This window comes from Esox lucius, chromosome 18 (assembly GCF_011004845.1).
Source record: "Esox lucius isolate fEsoLuc1 chromosome 18, fEsoLuc1.pri, whole genome shotgun sequence".
NCBI lineage: Eukaryota > Metazoa > Chordata > Actinopteri > Esociformes > Esocidae > Esox > Esox lucius.
The window spans coordinates 17,180,202-17,194,899 of NC_047586.1; the positions used below are offsets into that span (position 1 = coordinate 17,180,202).

Here is a 14,698-nt window from a genome sequence, read left to right on the forward strand (position 1 = left end):
CCAAGACATGTCACTGATTATTACTCTGTCCTGTAATCACTACTTGACCTATAAACGTTCAGAGTACTCCGACAATATTCAGTGCAGCAAGATGCACATTATGTTCCGTTTCAGAAAAATGGCATATCCATGGTTCATCGTATAATTTCTTCTAATTTGTTTGCTTTCGTTGAATTACATCTCCATTTTTTACGTGGACAGGGAACTCTGAAAAGATCTTACCTTACCTCTAATTATTCAAATTTAAATATTATTTTTCAATGCCTCAGTAAAGACAAAATCTTTTCATTTTCAGAAGATTTTCATTTAGATTTCCGTATTGAACAAAATGTATATCTCTCCAAATCCCAATGGCATTGTCTGACTGCTTTATCTGAAACATTTTACCTGATGTGATAACTGACAGGCAGTAACTTCCAACAGAAAGGCTACTGATACACAACCACAAAATAGCACCTCATACATTTTACTGTTCTTATTCTTATTCACACACATGCATATATCATTCAATTTTAATCTAAATAAATATGCCCAAGTGGATGTGACATAAACATTTATTTATACAGTCTCCACACGTCATCAACAGTCATAAGTCAGATGCTTCATGCATTTCCACAGACCTAAAAATAAAGACATGACACCATCTAGTGTGAAGAAGTGGTACTGCAGAATGACTTTCCAAATGTTATCTGACCGCATTGGTCCCATCATCAGGAAAATCCATGTCTACCTCAGTACAGATAAGATGTACATTTTCAGCTATAATGAAATAGAAACATAATGATATGGCCAGGCAGATGTTTGTATGTGTACAATTCATGTGTGTAATATTCAATCCCCTTATCAATAGGCCGATTTTTAAAGTCAATCAAAACATCACACACTATTTATGTATGGTTCAAACTCAGTAAACACTATGACAGCTAAAAGATCCACATCAAGAAAATCTGGTAAACAAGTATCATCATGAAAATAGTGGACTTCCATATTCTATAATACTAAAAGCTTGTGTAGATGAGTAAATGAGCAGGGCAATGTACATACAGATCTGTGATTAGAGTCCCCGGACGAGTCCCAGACCATGTTCCCAAGTCTTTCACCTGTGGATCTGCAAGTGTGTCTTCAAATGGCCTGCCTGGGTGAAAGCCCTTCCACACAGGGTACACTGAAATGGCCTTTGGCCTGTGTGGATGACGTAGTGTCTTTTCAATTTGGAGGGAGCCTCAAAGCTTTTGAAACAGATAGCGCATTGGTAAGAGCTAGCCGGTCTCTCTTTCTCTGCATATCTCTGAGAACAGCGGTGTTGACTCAGTTTCCTCTCAGTGGCAAAACACTGACTACAGCCTGTGCAGACGTGGAGGTCGTTGGGAGGTTCGGACTTGTATGCCACATTGAACTCCGACCCAAGCCCGACCTCCAACCCCGCCTCCTCTTTCGCTTCATACTGCGAGGGGGCGTCAGGAGACGATAAAGGGGGGGAATATTGATTTAACTTCTGATTGACATCACTCAGGATCTCCTGCTTTTCAACCAGGTCGGAGCTGTCCTCCGTGTATGGAAAACTGGGGTTAGGAATTGCATATGCCTGTTTGTTTTTGGAGGTTTCCTGATTATATGGATACGGGCTTAACCAGTTAGGAAGCTGGGGGTGGTTTTGCTGCAGGTAATATTCATCCGAGGGAAACTTTTCCACATGTTTCTCCTCAGTAACATTCCAGTCGCTCTTTACCAGCTGAGGTGATGGTGTACATTTCTGTTCCACTAAGCAGCTAATTTCAGTCTTCATGCTTTTAATGCCCTCTGACACTACAGGGGCTGGTTCATGCTTTCCGTTGACGTCTGTTGATTCGTCTGTGCTTTCTGCTGAACAGAAGGGTGTGTAGGATTCGCCACAGTGAGCACTCTGTTTGTAATTGATGTTTTGGTCATTATTTTCAAAACTTTGGTTGTGTTCGTCTTGATAAAGACCCGCTGTAAAGACGTGCCCCGCGGAAACAGTTGCGTCCTCTGGGGGAGGTTGAGTCAAGTGGAGGTTCCTCGGATGTTCCTCTCCCTGCTGACTGGTCTTACTGTGCAGCTTCATGTGAGACTGTAGATGGCACAGCTGTCTAAAGGACCTCGTACAGATGGTACACTTGAAAGGCTTGATGCCCATGTGAACCAATAGATGTCGCGAGAGTTTAGAAGGATAGTCGAACTTCTTCAGACAGGCCATGCACTGGTATCCCCCCGATTTCCTAGGTGCAACCGAAGGCGGTGGTTGGCTGTCAGCATCGTTTGTTGGGGAGCAGCTGGACGGAGTTGGAGGGACAGCCGAGAGATCGGCGCCACTTGATGGCCCCTTTCCATTTGAACACAGGCTCCTTCTCAGTTGTGATAAAGGCTCGGCGGGCCGGCCTTCGTTAGTGGTCGACGGTTTCGCTTCTCTCCCTTGCTCATGAACAGACTGGTGCACTTTCAGGTGCGCTTTTTGTCTAAACGTTTTGGGACAAACTGGACACTCATAGGACCTTAGTCCTGTATGGATCAGGGAATGACGCTGGAGCTTGGAGGGAGCGTCGAAGAGCTTCGAACAAACCGGACAACAATAACGCCCGCTGCCGAGGATTGTGGGTCTCTTTTGTGAGACGGGACCCTTTTGCGTATCAATAGCTTTCAGTGCTTGGTGTACCGGTGTACAGTCTAACGGGCCAGCGTTACCCTTACCACCCGGGTCATGTTCTGGTCTGAGAGACAACAGCTCCGCTGCGGTCTTCCTGTCCACGGTGTCACAGTCCAATCCGGGTGGAACCTTCCCACTTAGGTTCCACGCGGGTTGTTGGGCGTCGTAGTTGTCGGGGGAATGACTGAAGGTAGGTCTGACAGGTTCAACATATGGACCCTGGAAATAACCACCTTCATTAAGGTCCGCACAGGCTTCCTGAGGCTGAGAAACATTGTCTAGGTCTTCAGTTTGATCGGTCTTCACGTTAGAAACAAGCTTCTCCTTAAACTGAATAACCCCTGGCTGGTCAGGCACATTTTGGACACTTTTTGCACCACCATTGTTATTTCGTGCGTAGTGGGCCTTCATATGAGTCTGTAGATGGCAGAGCTGTCTGAAGGACTTACTACAGACAGGGCATCCAAACGGCTTAATGTCCATGTGGACCAAAAGATGTCGGGAAAGTTTGGAGGGATAGTCAAACCTCTTCAGACAAATCATGCACTGATTATCCCTTACCTTACTTCTGTTCGTCTGACTGGTGCCATTGGACAAAAATGACTTGTTTCTATTTTCGTTAGAGAAAGGGAGCTCAGTGGGCTCCTGAGATGCACATTTTGCACCATTATGCAATTTTTCTGATAAGTTCTGTAAACCATCATTTACTTGTCTCTTACCATTAAGCTCTGTGTTGTAACTTATAGAACATTCAGAGTTCTGGAGATCTACTTGGGATGAACAGTCAGTATCAGGAGGGAAGGCCTTAGTGGTTCTATTTAACTTCCCAGGGTACACAGCAGCCTCTGAAACATGGGTTTGCTGGTGGACTATTAAATGCCTCTTCTGTTTAAATCTCCTTCCACAAACAAAACAAGGATAGTTCCTTGGCCAGGTTTTTGCTCTCTGGGGTTGGGAGAGAGATAGGAGACTATGTCGTGGTAGTGAGGGCTTTTTCGACTTGGCAGCTCCTGAGTGAATGCTGTAGTGCACTTTCAGATGTGCCAGCTGCCTAAAAGCACGCCGGCATAGGTAGCACTGAAATGGTTTCTGGCCTGTGTGAATAAGGCAGTGTCTCTTTAATTTGGACGGAGCGCTGAAGGACTTAAAGCACTCAGGGCATTTATGAGAGTTTGAGTTCTCTACTTTTTCATGCTTATCCATCATTTCGACTTTGGTGACTCCATCCTTATACAGCGTCGGTTTCTCATTTTCACTCCAGTCATCATGGCTCCTATGTGGTTCTTCTCCTGTGTGCTGCTTCTCAAATGGCTCGACGTCAGACTGGGGAGGATTGAGTTCGGCAATACAGCCACAGGAGATCTCCTCAACTCCGCTGGTACATGCAGTTGGACTGACGCCCACTTCCAATGGTTCCTCTGCGTTCACGGTCTCCAAGGTGCCCGTCTGCAAACACGCATTTAAATGAATTGCCTTCATGGGAGAATCTTTTCCAGATTCACTTGGATCCGTAGTAGACTTTACATTGGCCTTCTTCTGTTCAGCATATTTAGGATGAAGATGTGTGTTAAGATGGAATTTCAAGTGTGCTGGTTGTCGAAAAGCTTTTTCACAGAGGTGACACCCAAACGGTCTTTGTCCTGTATGTGAAAGGATGTGCCTCTGTAGTTTGGAAGGGGCCGAAAAGTTTTTAAAGCATGTGACACACTGATAATTTCTCCTTTGTGGCATTTTCTCCATAACACCAAAGGCCTCCTGTGGCCCATGACGCCTGGCCAGCATTGTGTCCACTAACAATATGGTATATTTCCACTCTTAGGATGGCATCATTCTAACTCCTCCATGGCACATCCAAGCTGTCAACATAGAAGGACATAATCTGCAATTAACAAATATTTTTGTCATTTACAATTAATTGTCATACATTACAGTGCACGACAGTTCCATTATCAAAACCGTCATATGTTTTAAATAAAACATGTTTCCTAGCCAACGAAGCTTTCTTTTTAACAGAGCTAACGACATTAGCTAGCTAAGCTAAACAACAATAGCTAATGTTGCTTAAAAAATTATTTAACCCAATTAATTATGTTCACTTCTGCCAACTCACCTTGCGGCAACTTTTACAAAATAATCAACCACGTAGCTATAACAAGCTGTTAGCTAACTAATTAAGTAACAAATACCGTTATTATTGTAAAAAAAACAAAGGATTATGAGCTAGCTAGCGTGCTAGATATCTGTGCTAACGCATCCACCCTCCTCAAAACAATCTTTCATATACCGTCCATGGTAAGTGCTCGGGCGGAAACGTTTTCGCTATTTGGTTCCTGTTTGCAATCGCAAGATGGGATCAGACATTCTTAACATCGACGTTTCTGCTATGATTGTGACAGGCGATGGTTTTGATATGGTAGGCATTTTTATATTTATCTGGCAATTGACTGATGTAACACAGGATTTGTGAATCTATTTTAAGTAAAAACAATGTATTGAAGTTCAAAACATTTTCCTTGTCTGGTCCCAAATCTGTTTGAGCTTTAATCAACTGCACTGACATTGTCAAGGAGTTGGCAAGAGGGCAGAAACAGACTTGCAACGTATAGTAATAAAACAAATCTCACAAGAACAAATTGAGCAAAATTATGTTTAGAAACCATTTACTCTACTGATGGCCATCAAAGCCATAATTTATAAATTGCAGTGGAACACTTGCAAAGAGCTGGAAGTTAATAATTATTCTACAGACAGAGAAAGTTGAGAATGTGTGAGGAGTTGAAAGCCTTTCGTATACCTCAGGGCATCAGTTCAGTAATAGAGAAATTATGTGCGTGTTTTAATATATTTTATTTGTGCCATTTTGTATTTGAAATAGCCTCAAACCAGGGGCTAATGACGACTACAATTACCTCTAATTGACATTCTGTGGAAATCGTAATGGGAATTGCCATTTAGACATCAAATCATCTTGTCTGTGTAAGAGGAATCCCGGTACAGAACAGCTTTACATTTTCTGATGCTTTTCTGCCTGATATATTGTCAGCCTTATGTATATTTAAACAGTGGATGTTTTTTAAATGAACAATATTTTTTGGGGCCAAAATAATGAACAACAATGCCCACTTCCTATATTTATACAGGATAGCCTACATAAAAACAAAAAAAAAAAAAAAAACATCTAATGGAGATTTTTGTTTACAATGGGAAAAAAAAGATATCCCTGCTCCACTCCCTGCTCCACTTCCTGCTCCACTCCCTGCTCCACTCCCTGCGTAACCTGCCCGTGGGACATGACATGCCTTGGACCCTGCGCTCTCCCCACTAAGCCCTCATCTCCGCGGAATGATGCAAATGATGACAAATTCCTTCATCCCTCATCATGCATGTGCAGCTAATCGGCGTAACACACAGGGATGGGCAGATCCTGGCACTTGGCTGAGGGGCAAGCTGCCTGATGGAATCACTCAGGAGTGGCTCCCTCGGATGTGCCCATATCATACTGCTGTCAGGCTGGTGAACCATCTCCTGGAGCAGGGCTCGATTGACTCTGATGCAAAACCCTGTGCTCCTCTGGTACAGTGTGATGAAACACGTTATTCCCATTTGTCACTGAATAAGCTATTCCATTCATATTTTATTGTTGTCAGTGACTGCCAGTCAGTGCTATGTCAAGGACTGTGCACTTGATGTTTTTATGACTTGAATGTCCACTTTGGAGTAAAGCCACTTATAACAACCACTAGGTGGTTGATTATAAATTGTAATTGACACGGTCTGCTGATGTGAGCTTACATTTTTTATATGCGTATATGTATTTGTATATATAGTGTATGTATGTGTGATTGTGTAATAGAGTGTTCTACTACCTTTAGTGTTAAATTTCAGGTTATTCTTGTGTAAAATCTTATGTGTTTGTTGCAGGTTAATTAACCCATGGATGAGGGCAAATGGACCACACTAGGTGGCAGTAGTAAGTCACAGAGCTGTAGCTGTGAAACATAAATTACCCAAGTATGGCCTCGTTCAGAATACTGGAGAGGGGTAATACATTTCTCCCTACTATTTAATCATCACGTTTTATGCTATTACTGCTAATAATTGTATAATGTAGTATCTGATCAGCGTCAAAGCCAGAGACCATTATGTAACCAAGAAGGCAATCGCAAAGGTCATGATTCAAAATGAATTGAGATTACAATTCCACCAAGACAGTAGACAGCTTCACAACTTCTGAACAACTACAGAAGCCAATGCCAGCTATAGAGACACTTGTTCTGGGCACTGCCTAGCCTTCGTGTATCAACTTGCGCTTGTCCCTCCAATTAAATCGTATCCACGACCGGTCTCATTTCTCCCGACATGGCAGCACAGGACTTGGCCCGTGATGGATGTGACATTAACGGGAAATGAAGCTGGGGAGATGCGACGCCCCAGTCCAATAGTGGCATTTGTCACCGGCTTCCTCCTTGGCCAGGCAGATTGGGCCAGCAACAGCGATTGGGGCCACTGACTAAGATTAATGACGAGGGTGGCCCCATCTTTGTTTTCTCTGTGTAGCTGCCCTGTGCCAAACACAGTCCCCAAACGTTAAGCGTCACACATTGGTTAACAACATGCACAATGTAAATATTGGACACAGCCATCACATGCCTTTCTTTTCACTGTCAAGGAATAGAAAGACAAAAGTGAGCACATATCTCCGTTATTTAATCTATAAACAATATGAATTGATTGTGCTGCTATAAGATATATATATACAGTGGGGCTATATACAATGTCCTGTATACTGCTATAAAGTCTGTCTAGATTTTGAATATGAGGTATGTAAATGAAAGAATATTTATTAGAATTTTCACACACAACTAACAGCGGAGGTTTTACCATCCTCCCCCACTCCAAGTGTCTTATTTTTCTCACAAGCCTTTATTAAACCACAGCCTCCACACCAAGGCTACAATGACTGTGATCTGTATGCCAATTCTTTCCCCTCTCCCCGTACGGCCCGGAATTTCAGGATCACCCTGTTTGTATCGGAGCGGTTTGTAATGAAGAAATGAAATAACCTTAAGCTTGATGCACTGCTGCACAGAAAATGGTTTCTCCCTGACAGATGAGGTGGTTGTGGCTGGGGCAGGCTCAGATAGATGGGGTGGGGGTGGGTGGGGGGGGGGTTCTTGGATCAGGCTGCTGGGATGCAGTGCATTCCCCTGGTCATCCATCATCCGGCTGACATATCCACTTATATCTGCACCGAACATACATACAGATCCACTGTTTGATCATGGGCTGTCCTATTGTTACACAATGCACACTCACTGGTGGAAAGAGTGGGTATGCGTGTGGGTTTTACCTTTCCCCATTCCAGCTTGTGTCTGGGTTCGTGTGCCTGTGCCTATATGCGTGTGTGTGTGTGTGTGTGTGTGTGCTGGTCTAAAAACTATTCCGTAAAATAGATTGCGAGGAAAACAATCACATTTCCAGACAACTCTCATTATCCCAAGTTACAACAACACTGACTGGTTTAGCGTCAGATCATAGAGCTCATTACCATCTATGCATATTTGTAAGTCACTCGAGCGTTGAGCCGCCACATCCCAGATGCTGTGGAGTCATCTGTCGTCCATACTCCCCACGCTGTTCCCCCCTGCAGTGAGGGGAAATCAGCCTCCACGCTGCTGTCGCCCCCCTGCCCTCTCCCCGCTCGGCAGCCCGCTTCCCCACCATGTCCAGCCTGCTCTTGACCCTCCTGGGGGGGAGGGTGGGGGCCTGGGTGTTGGTCTGGCCAGGGTCTGCTGGAGCATGACAGGGGAAGTTGCCCAGGGGATGGGGGTCTCTTTGGGGGCTCGGTAAGAATGTTTGACCCCACTGTAGTAGGTGGAGGGATCGATAACCCTAAACCCAAATCTACCCCCCCCCCCGATTTGATTCGAAGTCCCGCGCGGTAGATCCGGCTGCGGCTGGATATGTGCAGGATGACAGTCTCCAGTTTGTTTGGATGAGGGTAAACAGTGGAGCCTGCCGTAGTGGTATGGTGGCCCAGGGGAGAGGGCCTAATGTGGCCAGGGTGGCGATGCAGAGAGCTGCCTCCGGATCCCTGGGGGATATGAATGTTGATTAAACATGTGCTCAGCCTTGGATATTGAGTAATTGGACGTGGAGCAAATGTCAAGCGTTTGTTAATTTCGGCGTTATGCAGCTCCGGGTTTATGGGCTGTGATCGGGGAGGGAGTGGAGGCAGCGAGGGAGGGAGGGCTAAGTGACTGATGAGGCGCGACCCCACGGCGGGGTGTCGAGGAGGACTCGCTGTACACCGTTGCGGATACAGACACACCCCGGCTCTTAGAGCAAATGAAGGAGGTCTGGTGTGGTCGTCACAGGCTTTCGGCGTGTGCCAGTTCACGACCAGTGTGTCCACCCGGACCGGGTCGGCCGCCGTGTGAACACGTTGTCTTGAACAGCGCGGTTCTAGGAACGACTCGGCCGGGGCTCAGCTCGGTGAAAGGGCGTCGCCGTCTCGACGCCGCTGATTAGGCCCACTTCTCGTTGGGCTGCCACAGCTCGATACATCCACGCCAGCTGGAGGAGAAGCTTTACTCTCCAATCTGTACTTTAAAGTGATGGACGTGCACCGTCCTCCATCGTGTCCCCGTGGACGACGCTCTGAACGGGAACCCTAGCCCTCCTTTATTTCTCCCTAGTCCAATCTAATAAGCATCATCTTAGTCCCTGGGTGTAATGGACTGTTTTCCCCTCCCCTATATCTTCCTTTCCTCTATCTCTCTCTCTGTCTTTATCCCTCCCTCTCTGTCTGTCTTTTTTTTTTCTGTCTCTCTCTCTCTCTCCTTTGTGCAGGCTGGATAGGTGTCTAAGTGAATGATGAATGTCCCTGTTTCTCCCCATATAATTGTCTCCTGGCTGTTTGGCCCGAGCCTGGCTCGGTGTCTGCCGGGGCGGCCACCTCCATCTGTCAATCACCAACCTGCTGCAACCTGGCTGGACCTCTGATAGCAATGCTAATAACCAGGCCAACAGCGGATTGGTTGGAACCTGCGTCGGACCAAACAACCAAGCTAATCCATTACAGCTTTGACAGTAATAATCTCCCCCCAAACACGGAGTCCCGTGTGTTAAACGTTATTTGACCGTTCCTGTCACGTAGGCGCTGTCGGGTGAACTGGGCCGGATGATGGATGACCCGGGCCAGAGCCCCTCTCATTCATCACCCTATGACATTATATTTGGGGCTCGTCTTGTTTCAGTAATTTGATGTTTCGTTGTGATTTTTAGATTATGTTTAATCAAGATGTGTCCATCCGTGATCAGTTTTGCTGCGAGGTCGGCGTTAACACTGTGTGTGTTTGTGTGTGTGTGTGTGTGTGTGTGGTTGTGGGTGTGGTAGGCATGTGTGTTTATGCATGTGTAGGCCTGTGTGTTTGTACATGGTCGTGTGAGCATACGTAAGTACTTATGTATGTCAGTGCGCTTTTTGTATGTGCGCACAGTTTGCCTGCATTTTTGTCTTACCTCTACCATGTAAAACAGTATCACATAACAGCAGAACATTGGTGCAATGAGTTATCGACGGCTAGAATCGAGCGTCATCGCCGCGGTGACAAGCAGTTACAGCCGACCGGTGGACATGTATATTTTGCAGAGTAATTGCACTAGGCTCGCTGTGATAGATGTAATCACAATCAAACAGCCTCACCAGACACAGGCAAATATACAGCTCGTGAACTTTAAATTGTACCCATTAACTCCAGTGGGTAATTGTCTTTTCTCACTCAGCAGCTCTAGACTGACATTAGATCTCTGCTCCACCTACCTGTGGGATTCTTTTTCTTTTTAAGATCATAAATACTCTTTCTTGAGGTCACGCATTTAAGGAGAAGAGAAAGTGGAATCGGGATCAGAGGTTCAGGAAAGGAAATAACTTTAAATGAAAATGTATGATTTTTTAAAATTCAGCAGGTCCAAGTCTTGACGTTCAAGTTACAACAAATGTTTTTAACATCAACATTCAACATGAGCATTGAGAAATGATACTTCAACTAAACCGAATCAGAAACATGTCTTTGGAACAAATGCCTGTTTTGTTATGGGGCACGGTCGGTGAGAACGACAAAATGATCGTTCTGCATTTCTGTGTTGTCGGCTCCTGTGAAGATTTATGTGATGCGAGTGGTCTGGGCACGTTTCCTCTCTGTGATGACCCTGTCAGATCCAATCGCAGGCGGAGGGCAGAGGCATTTGTCACACGGACACGGCCATGAGAGATTCTCACCCCGGGATTTCATCTTATCCAAAAGAGGGGGAACCGTGATGGGGCTTAATGTTTTTTGAGTATGGCATTCACGCCTGACCCCTCTCACAGACACTATACTGGAACAGAGTAACCCAGAGAAGAACGAGTTGGATGCGGTGATGTAGAGATAATATTACAGCAGTACGGCCCAGCGCTACTCATCCAGGATCACCGAAACTGCAAAACCCGTGATTTAAATTTGAGCTAATAAGAATCTACGGTGTGATTCACCATGCATATACACATATTTCTGGAGTCAATGGCTCCTCAGAGTAAAATGGCGCTGGCGTCGAAGTACTCTGTGGATGAAGAGGGATAAGTTCCTGTTTATAAACACACTTTGGCACCGTCCTCTTCTGAAGCTGTGTCCTCTGTTTCAACCCCAAACGTTCCCCTGTTGAGGCCCCCACTTTACTTCTGTCTGCCCCCGCCATCCGTCATAGCCGGCCCAGACTTTGTTGTCGTAATGGAGAACCAGATGAGCTCAGTGAGGGCGCTTATACTCCAACTCACTTCTCTCACTCGTAGGCATTTGACCTGTGTATGTGTGTGGTTGAGTGTGTGTGGGGGGTTTGTGTGCATGTGTTTCATGGGGTATGGTCCTAGACTGTTAGAGTGTGCGTTCGCACTTGTGTGATGGAAGCAGACATTTTAATTATTTGCTTCCATCACATGTGCTGGGAACATTTCATTTAACGGTCACATATTTTACTAACTGATCACATGCATAACTTCAAGGAAAGTTTCGTTTTTTAGATTTTTAGAACACATTTTCCATTTGCTATAGGGTTGAAGCATCATTCATAAAGTTATTTTGGTCAAATCCATCCCTGTGGTTTATTTGGCTGCCTTGTTGCATGCATGAGCTATATACTGCAGTGTTTGGACAAACAGCAAAATGTGATCTAAACTGTCCCCACATAAAATTCTTTAAATGAAAATGTTCTTGCGGGGCCTTTCAGAAAACTATAGCTGTTTCTCTACAAACATCAATAGTTACACATTTAAACATTCAGAGACAAGGGCACAGCAAGAAGTAAACACAGTTTGAGTGATACACATTTATGATGATAATAGTTAACATTTCTAAGTGTTTTTGCATTGACATGCCTTTAAAACCTCAAACACATAAGATGGTGGTGCAGTTTTTTCTGGGGACGTTTTGAAGCATTTATTTTGGTGTGTCCGGCCACTGCAACATATGGCTCATGTACACAACTAGACAATGAAATACTTTTCTAAAATTGAACGTTGACCAAACCACTTGTCTGGATGAGACTTCAACAATAATAGTATGTGGAAAACTAGGTATAACATGCTGATAAACCGACATACCCTTTTAATTAACACTTGAGAGCCAAGGAGATGATAGCTATAGCATAGAATGTTTTTATAAATATTTTTCAACTTGGGAAAAGGTAGGTAGAACTTTATAATGGTAACGCTAATGTATGAATGCCTAAATGTGCTTTTTAAAACAACGGTCCTTCCCTATAGTCTTCATTTGTCTTTTCGTCATCGTGCCTTAGACAATATGCCTAAACAAATCTCACTTCTGAAGCTCTCTGCCTCTCAGTGATTGCCCGATGAATTGACTGCTTATGACAGTTGTAGCCAAACAGAGGGACTGGCTAATCAAAGTCATGTGTGCATTCTGAGGTCCCGTTTTCACCTCTGACCTTTAATTTCTCATTAATTTGTGCTGACATACAATATCTCATTTGTCAATGCCTTCCCTTATTCAGACTGTTCCACATGTGCAATTAATTAGGTTACATTGTTGGTTGCTTTTATAAACCTTTATTTTTTTAAACTTATTTCAGACTATTAGTATATTTTCTTTACTGTTCCATTTGGACAGTATTTAAGCGCAACTACTCACCATAAACATGAGTCCATAAAAAGCAAAGTATGCATTTTTACTTACTATAGCGGCTAAAGAACATACTAACCAGGAGTCATTTCTGACCTAAGATGTTAGTAAAGATTTACGGCTAGATATTGTAGTTTTACAGGCTAATCAGGAGCCGCTGAGTACAATAAAAAGACATAGTAAATGTGTCTGAATGAAGGAGGGCTCAGCTGGTCCAGTGTTGGTGTGAGAGACTGTCACATATACTGGACGACAGTGGAAACAAAGTTGTCAGGTGAGTAACCTGTGACGACATCTGTCACTTTGATTCTCAGCAGTCTCCCGTGTTGCTAGTTCACTGTCCAGCGTGCCTGTCCGAATTCTCCTCTCTCTCACCCTAATCCAAGTCAAAACTCTCATGTCCAGAGATTCAAGACGGAAAAGGACAGGGCTTCAGGGAGAGAATGAACAGGATGCCCATTCTCTAGAAATTCTTGAATATCATAATAAAATAGGATGGGTGTCGGAAGCCTTGGCTTGACATGCTGATCTAGAGACAAACTGTAAATGACACACAATGTCATATAAACACACAATGTCAGAGGCATTACATTGTTCTTAGGCTGCAAATCAGTGTGTACGTCTCGGGAAATATGAATATGAATAATGCAGTTTTGGTTGTGGTCTTTTTTCAAATCCAGTGGAAATGCCAACCTACCACCAAGCTGTCTTTCTTCCTGAGGTAGCATCTGACATGTGAGGCCATGATTCAATACAGAATGATGGCATGTCAAGGTTGATACCAGAGAGAATGTTTGGAAGACCTGACACATCAAACCTCACCATCCACTCTCCTAAAAGGATCCTAACCGCTCTATTCCTGCCTTCCTGGCCCCTCTCTCAACTTTAACCCTTGACCCCCGGGATGTATTGCTGTATATAAAACAGACTTAGAGGCCTATTGCTGCAAAACTGCCACATTTGATTTTCCTCATTCCAATTAAACACCAAATGTGCCCGGATAGGGAGTCAAATCGGAGGATAAACATGTATCTATTTGTAAGGAGTCAATGAAATTTGTTGGAGATTCTGAATTGGAGAGATATACATATAAAATTGTGTTTGACATAGCTGAATCAAGAGTTTGTCATGGCATGTCTGTATCTATCCATCACTCAGGTGGCCTTACTTGGGATTAAATGGTTGGTTGAGTGATCATGGGGTGCACAATATATGCTTGTTAAAAGAGGAGGCCTATTGGTTGTGGTAGCACAGTAGTCCATTAGTTGAATATTGTCACCACCGTTTCCATCAATAAGTAAATACTGTCATCTATTGCAAAATCTTGACATTAAAATTGCCCTATGTCAGGGAATATTGTGACAGTTGTAATGACAGGGTAATCTACCCAGTAAAAAAACTCAGAACTTTTTAAGTCACAAAGCATTTTTTTAAAATGTTTACAGCCACTAGCCTAGTGAACATCTTGACCCCTTTTGGATTAAACCTAGTTTCCCACCAGAGGCTTGATTCTCACAGCATCTACAGTACCAGTATAAGGCCATGAGCCTGGAATCCTTGCCAGCCTATTCTGGGTGACGTCACCCTGGACCTGGAACATGGGTCCTTGGTCTGCTGCTTTGACAGGATGAAGACATGATTGAGAAGATGAGTTGGGTGTGTACTAGGCTACGAATCTGTGACCAGAGGGTGAAATAAAACCACCCGCGACGATCCCCTCATTCCTTGATTGAGGAGACTGAGGAGAGAGAGCAAAAAAGATGGGAAGAGTGAAAGTGTGAGTGTGAGTGTGTGTGTGTGTGTGTGTGTGTCTGGGGGGGGGGGGGCTGCTGAGTGCGAGCTGCTGTGTTCGGGACTT

At 44.3% G+C, this 14,698-nt stretch overlaps 1 protein-coding gene across 2 annotated transcripts; it reads right to left on the reverse strand.

Annotated features, from left to right (window-relative positions):
• Positions 1-536: 536 nt before the first annotated feature.
• Positions 537-4,957, reverse strand: znf770 (zinc finger protein 770). 2 transcript variants are annotated; one of them, XM_010882285.4, is made up of 2 exons: positions 4,773-4,957; positions 537-4,518 (listed from the first exon to the last, which is right to left on the reverse strand). In XM_010882285.4, the coding sequence occupies exon 2, from the start codon at positions 4,442-4,444 to the stop codon at positions 1,097-1,099; it is 3,348 nt and encodes a 1,115-aa protein (XP_010880587.1). In that variant the 5' UTR covers positions 4,445-4,518; positions 4,773-4,957; the 3' UTR covers positions 537-1,096. The 2 variants fall into 2 exon arrangements, with proteins under 2 accessions (XP_010880587.1, XP_010880588.1); XM_010882286.5 differs by having other exon boundaries at positions 537-4,541.
• Positions 4,958-14,698: the final 9,741 nt, after the last annotated feature.

Bases quoted from the DNA above. Each gene is read 5' to 3' on its own strand.
- znf770 (XM_010882285.4), bottom strand. From the start codon at position 4,444: ATGCTGGCCAGGCGTCATGGGCCACAGGAGGCCTTTGGTGTTATGGAG.